Here is a 6,735-nt window from a genome sequence, read left to right as displayed (position 1 = left end):
CATAAAAACCCCGGCATGGGACTCCCAGTGCCGCTTCCCGGCAGGAGGAGGAGAGCCAGCTCCAGCATGAGGGCAGCCCTGGCCCTGCTGCCACTCTTGGCCGCTGCACAGGCCTTACACCGAGGTAAGGGAGGTGATCCCGGGCTGTGCTGGCCCTGGGATGAGGGGCACGGGGATGGGGCCTCAATTCCAGAGGTTTTCAGTGGTCCCCCCTCTCCCAGCCTGCAGCCAAACCGCTGGGCAGGAGCAGAGAGGGAAGGGAAGGGCTGGGAGGATGGGTTGGGGTCCAGGATGCCACTGTGGGGTGATGCTGGGGGAGGTGGGATGGGGAGAGGACAGAGCCACAGGGACTGGCATTTTCATTTCTGAAGAAAAATGGGATTTCCTGACTCCCCTGGGGAGCACTATTCCTGTGCAAAACTCACCTCTTGGTGGGAACGATGCTCTGCCATCCTTTGCTGCCTTCTCCGCTCCACAGGGAATCCCCCAGCTGCCAAAAACCACCCAAAACTTACCTCTCCCACATGGCTTTGTACAAGTGAACACAAATGCCACAAGCTGGGACTGGAAGCCGATGTTCCTGCTGGGAAAGAGATGCAATTTTTCCATGGTTTCCCCTTTTCTGGAACCCCCTGCCTTCACCCTGTTCTCCCCTTGCCACCAGAGGGATGTGACCCTCAGAGTGATGGCCCAAAGCCCTGGGTTTTGGGGAGGTGACCCTGCCCCAGGCTGCAGTCCCAGGGAACACCGGGATCAGTGTTTACCCTGCTGCTGCCAAGGTCTGGCCCCACAGAGTCTGATGGGAATCGATCCTGGTTTTGCAGGGAGGGCAGCACTGCTGGGGATGTTTTCACTCCTGGCTGCCTCGTGGACATGGCCCCGGATGGTTTCCCAGCCCTTACAGTTTCCAGGCCCTGCCAGAAAATCCAACCCCACATATTCCATACTCCAAACCTACCATATAATTTACCTGTAGCTCTCCCAACTCCAGAGAGGGTTTTCTCCCTGCCCCTTTCCCTGGCTGCAGAGCTGGAGCAGCAGCCTGAACACCAGGAGTGCTTCTCCCAGACTGGCTCTGACAACATTGCCCCAGGGACCACCTCGAAAAAGTGGTGGAAAAATGGGAAAAAGAAGTAATAGAATGAAAAAAATGAACAAACCCCAAGTGAATAAAGGAGTGTGTTCCGTGGTGAGAGAGCATTCCTTTTTCCTTACTCACAATTCCTCCTTCTCCTGCACTTTCAGGGAAAGCTTATGTCCGGGAGAAGGTCTGCCAGGAGTACAAGATCCTGGGCAAGGAGAACTTCAGAACCCTGTAGGTACCTCCTGCTGCTGGTGCCCTCCCAGGAACCTTGACACCTGAGCCGGGACAGAAAACAGTAAATAAAAATAATGGAAAAGGGCAGATGGATTCAATTCATCAAAAAGGGGAGATGCAATTCAACCCCTGGGCTCTGATTGCTTTTAGCAGGAGAAAAGTTTGATTCCTTGTTGAATTCCTGAAAAAACAAATTAAGCACCTAAATTATTAAGAATTCTCCCAGAGCTGACACACAGTCCCCTGTAAGTGGCAGGCCCCAGCCTGGAAGCTGTTCCAGTTCTTTCCTGGCTGTTTTCCAAGGAATATGCTGTGATTTCTCTCTGCACCACGGCCAGCACTGTTAAACCCATTTGGGCAGAACAGTCCTGTGAAGTGATTTCTGATTGAAGATAAAGGCTCACCTGGCTCTCCCTGTCCTTGCTGCCAGGACCATCATTGACACCAGCCGGAAATATTCCAACGGCACGTTCCAGGAGATCGGCCACCTCGTCCGGGAAATTGTCTCCCTGGCCGAGACCTGCTGCGCCGACGGGGCCGACCCCTCCTGCTACGACGCCGGGGTGAGCCTGACCAAAAACATCCAACAGACCCCAAAAATGGGTAATGGGCGATGGCACGGCGTGGCCATAACCTCCTGTCCCCAATCCCGCAGTCCACGGCGCTGTCGGAGAAATCCTGCGGGGCGGACTCGCCCTTCCCGGCGCACCCCGGCGCGGCGCAGTGCTGCAGCCAGCAGGGGCTGGAGCGCAAGCTGTGCCTGGCCGCGCTGCGGCACCCGCCCCAGCCCCTGCCCCGCTTCCTGCAGCCCTCCGACCGCGAGCTCTGCCACGCCTTCCGCCAGGAGCCCCGGGAATTCGCCGACAGGTGAGCCGGGCTGCGCCCAGCTGGGTGCTGGCACCGGCCTGCGGCACGGGCTGACAGCCTGAGGGGGTGCCTGGAGAGGGTTCCCATCCCTGGAGCACCTCAACTCCCCCAAACCCCACTTACACTCCCGATTCCCTGATCCTGAGGTGCTGGATCTCCTTATCCCATCTCTGCCACAGGTTTCTTTATGAGTATGCCAGCAGCTACAGCCAGGCTCCCCTGCCTGTGCTCCTGGCCTCTACCACCACCTTCCTCTCCATGGTCTCCACCTGCTGCATCTCCCCCGCACCCACTGCCTGCTTCCTGAAGGAGGTGAGTCCCCCATCCTCACTGCCCAGGGAGCCAGGCAAGCACTGTGCTGGTTTCCACTGCCATCCTCTTTTTGTGGCAGAAACTGGAGAGGAAAACCCTCTCCCTGCTCACCCTGACGTCAAACCGGATCTGCTCCCGCTTCTCGGCCTATGGCAAGGACAAAGCCAGCTTCAGGTATGGGGGGAAATGGCCTCTCCATCCTGGGACAGGGCTCCTCTCTCCTGCTGCAGATCCTGTTGGCAGGCAGCATTTAGGAACACAAGCTTTAACTCTGCTGTGGATCCCTGCAGTTGCCCCGTGCACAGCACAGGCACGGAGCAATCCCTGCCCTTCCCATCCCCTCCCTCCCTCACCTTGCTCAGAGCTGATTCCTGGGAGGGGGATCCAAGCCTCCAGCCCCACTCACCCTGTGCTCCCCAGCTCCCTGGCCTCTCTGGCCCAGAAGATTCCCACTGCCTCCTTCGAGGAGCTGCTGCCCCTGGCTGAGGACGCTGCCGAGGTGGCTTCCCAGTGCTGTGACTCCATGGCCGAGGACTGCATGCAGAAGAAGGTAAGGGGGGCTGGAGCCCAGCCCAGAGCAGCTCCAGCAGGAGCTCAGGGGGCTGAGGGCTCCTGCACAGGCCCTGCTCCCTCTCTGCAGCTCTTGGAGCACACGGCCAGAGTCTGTTCGGCGCTGTCGGCACGGGACAGGCGCTTCGCTGCCTGCTGCCAGGGGAAAAACCTGATGGAAAACCATTTCTGCATCCTGGCCATGCCCCCAGCCCCAGCTACCAGGCTGCCAGAGCCACTAGAGCCCACCAACAAGGAGCTGTGTGCCAAGGAGGGGGCTCTCCACGCCACCAGGTGAGCGGGACCCACGGCAGCCAGGGGGCAGTCATGGAATAAAACCATTTAAGCTGGAAAAGATCCCTAAAATCACCGAGTCCAACCAGTTCCTGACCCTGTTCTGTGCTTAGGTTATTATGGGGATAACCAGGGGAACATCCTCAATTCCCTCAGGGGAATTGAGTTCCACCAGGGGCTGCACAAAGATGCCAAAAGCGAGCCCCATCCCAGTCCGAGCAGCGCCCACAATGAGAACTCACCTGAGCTCTCTCATTTCCCGCTCCAGGTTCCTGTTTGAGCTGGCCCGGAGGCATCCCAACCTCCCCGAGGCCGTCCTTGCCAAGCTCTACGACTCCTCCGGGAAACTCCGGGGGGAATGCTGCTCCTCCAAGGACCCCTCTGCCTGCTGGGACATTAAGGTGAGTGCTGTGGGGGCTCATCCTGTTCCCCCTCATCCCAGTGTCCCCCAAATTCCATCCTGGTAACTCCCCGCCTCTGCCCCCAGCGCCAGCGGATCGCCGAGGAGCTGTTCCCCTTCCTGGCAAAGGCTGACCAGCTCTGCGGGCAGTACCACAAGCTGCCTTTCCTTGAGTTCAAGAAGAGGTGAGCCTTTCCCTTCCCCCCACAAAAAACCCACCTGGGTAGCTGGATGCAATCAGAATCCATCCATAATGCTGAGGATGCCAAACCGGGATGCACCAGGAGCCGCGTGGCTCCGCTTCCCGCTGTAACCGCGCTCCCTATCGCAGGCTGCGGGACAGTCTGGCCCAGCCCGAGCCCGAGCCCAGCCCGGCGCCGCTGGAGCAGCTCCTGGAGCAGCGAGCATCCTTCGCCTCCTCCTGCTGCCTGCCGGACGCTCCGCCGCTCCTCTGCACTTCCAAGGTAGGGCCGGGCCCCTCCTGCCCCCCGCGGCGCCGCACCCGCTCCGGGGCTGCCCCTCGGCTCTGCCCTCCTTCCCCAGGTCAGCTTGGAGCTGGGGGAGCTGTGCCAGGGGGACTCCTGCCTGCTGGGATAGGCTGCCGGCCGCAGGGATCGTTTCTCCAGGGATCACGCACCAGTGGAGTGGGAACACGAGGCGGAGCTCGGGAACACCGGTGACATCCGAAGGCAGCATCGGGGAGCTGGGCTGGAGGATGTCCGGCAGACAGGAGGTGTCACCGAGCCCACCGCTTGTGTTCCTGCAGCCAAAATAAAGACAAAAATGCCCTGCAGTGCGGCTGGAAAGGCTTTGTGCACCCTCGGGCCCGTGGGGAGGGTGGGAGAGGGGCCCAGCTTCATCTCCTCAGGCAGGAACAGGTGCCAGCCCTGATCCTGGGAGATAAAGCTCTAAAAAACTAAGGAAAACCAGGGAAAAGTCTCATCAAATGCCCCTAAAGACAGCAATCTGTGGGTATTGGGGTATCCAGCTACGTGGAAGCACCAGCACCCTGAGAGGGCACCCTGGGCACCCCCAGCTGCCCAGGTGAGCCCTCCCCAGCACAGGGGGGCGAATTCTGGAGGTGCTGCAGAGAAGCCCCGGGCTGGGATGCAGGAGGATGGCAAAGCCAGCCCAGGAAAGAGCAGGTAAATCCCCCGAGGCCAGATGTGGCAGCTTTGTGTGCAACAAAGGGAAGGACATGGGGACACCTGGTGCAGAGATGAGCCAGAGTGATAAAACAGAGCCAAACCCAGGAAGAACTCCCTGTTCAAGGCAGCTTGTCCCTTTTCTGGGGAGCACTGGCAGTCCCTGGATCACTGCTGGGTTGCCCTGGAATGTGAGAACAAGATGGATTAGGCTGGCACCATCCCTGTCCATCTCCTGCCAGGGCCACTCTTATCGTGGGGTACAGACCTGGACAGAAAGGATAAACTGGTTTTAGTTTGGTTTTGGCTTTTATTTTTTCCCCAAGGATCCCACTGGTCTGGGACTGGACCTGCTGATGCCAAGGCACTGGATCCATCCACCACCCTCATGTCACAGCCTGCCTTTGGCATCTGTTTTCCAAAACGTTCATTTCCAATTATTTCTAATTATTTCTAAGTTGGGTTTCACCTTGTTCTGTTGGGGTGGGTGACCCACACCTCATTCCTGTGCTCAGGTTTGCATCCTTCACATTCCAGATGTGCAGGGTAAGGGCTGACAATTCCAGTGACCCTGTGGGATTCCAAGGAAAACTGGGGAAATGCCGTTAAGTCAGCCAAGGATATCTCTGCCAGGTGACACCATCACTGCTTATGGGGGGAAAAGCCACCCAAAAAAACTCAACTGCTATTCGAAACATCACAAATCATAATCCTCCTACCAAAACCACCAGATTTCCTTGGAAAGTTCAGGCTGCTCCTGCCTGATGCCAGCCAGCATCACCTCCCCAGGGATTCCATCCAGTCCTTGCCAGTCTGGGCGTAAACCAGTTGGCTTTCCCACTCTCTGTTCTAGCTGGGATTTTTTTTTAATGGCAATTTTCTTTTCCAGCTGTCATTCCTCCTGCCCTTAGCCCCGTGACACAAGGTGGATTCACCTTCTGCCTTTTCATTCTCTCTAACCCATTCCCAAAAAATGTAAAGGAAGCAGCAAAGGTCCTGGCTTGGTTGTATAGGGTTTTTCTTTTAAATTCCCAGCCTTAGTGCTCAGCACAACACCTCCTGTCCAGTCTGTCTGTTCTCCAGGAACTCATCAGGTTAAAGCAGGAATTCGGTGGCAGTGCAGGAATTCCAGGGTGGCATCCAGGGAAGCATCACTTCACTACAACCAGGGAATGTGGGGCTGCCATGGGAAAAGCCCAGTGAGAATTACCTAAAGCACTGAATAAAACAGCTCCAACATTCACCTGGCCAGTGCTCCATGAAGCTTTATAAAAAAACCTGAAAGTGTTTTATCCACCTCTGAGACCTGCAGCGCTGCTGACTTCCCAGAGCCTGCTTTTCCCAGCCCTTTTGGGCCTGCAGCATCCCAGCCATCAGCTCCAACCCCCCAAAAAACAGACAGGAAAAAGTATCATACCTCCTTTTCATTTTATTGGTCTCCCAGACTGTGTACAGCACATTCCCAAAGCAGCAACAAGCATTTTTCCTCTTGGCTTGGCTCCCCCCAGGCAGGCCCAGCAAAGCCTGGGGATAAAGAGCCCTTTATGGAGGGAGGGGGGGGATGAGCTCACACCAGGGCCTCCAGCAGCTGCGGGGAATTGAGAATCCACCTCCCCACCCTGGACCCTGCTGAAGCAGGTGCCCAAAACAATGTCCTCGGGCACCTCAGGGCCGTGCTCCTTGCCTGGGCACGGGGATAAGCCCTCCACAGCCCCATGGCATCGCCTGGGCACCAGCAGCTCCCCAGGGACTGGCACCACTGGGGCAGTCACCGGCCCCCGGTTGGAACAGGAGCCGCTCCCGTGCCGGGAATTGGGAGCTGCTGGGGCCCCGCTGCTCCCCCGCCTCCC

At 57.8% G+C, this 6,735-nt stretch overlaps 1 protein-coding gene across 1 annotated transcript; it reads left to right on the top strand.

Moving 5' to 3' along the window:
- Positions 1–4,515, top strand: GC (GC vitamin D binding protein). The gene is made up of 12 exons (XM_031063850.1): positions 1–124; positions 1,246–1,315; positions 1,749–1,881; positions 1,974–2,185; positions 2,365–2,497; positions 2,577–2,671; positions 2,918–3,047; positions 3,138–3,340; positions 3,609–3,741; positions 3,828–3,925; positions 4,072–4,204; positions 4,284–4,515. Exons 1-12 carry the CDS (start codon positions 16–18, stop codon positions 4,335–4,337), a joined length of 1,503 nt encoding a protein of 500 aa, XP_030919710.1. The 5' UTR covers positions 1–15; the 3' UTR covers positions 4,338–4,515.
- Positions 4,516–6,735: the final 2,220 nt, after the last annotated feature.

The sequence above is a fragment of the Geospiza fortis genome, unplaced genomic scaffold (genome assembly GCF_000277835.1).
Source record: "Geospiza fortis unplaced genomic scaffold, GeoFor_1.0 scaffold1278, whole genome shotgun sequence".
NCBI lineage: Eukaryota > Metazoa > Chordata > Aves > Passeriformes > Thraupidae > Geospiza > Geospiza fortis.
This window is presented reverse-complemented; position numbering and strand designations above follow the sequence as displayed.

Coding starts and splice junctions, on each gene's coding strand:
- GC (XM_031063850.1), top strand. CDS start 16: ATGGGACTCCCAGTGCCGCTTCCCGGCAGGAGGAGGAGAGCCAGCTCC. Junction 2,186..2,364: donor CCCCGGGAATTCGCCGACAG/GTGAGCCGGGCT, acceptor TCTCTGCCACAG/GTTTCTTTATGAGTATGCCA. Junction 4,205..4,283: donor CGCTCCTCTGCACTTCCAAG/GTAGGGCCGGGC, acceptor CTCCTTCCCCAG/GTCAGCTTGGAGCTGGGGGA.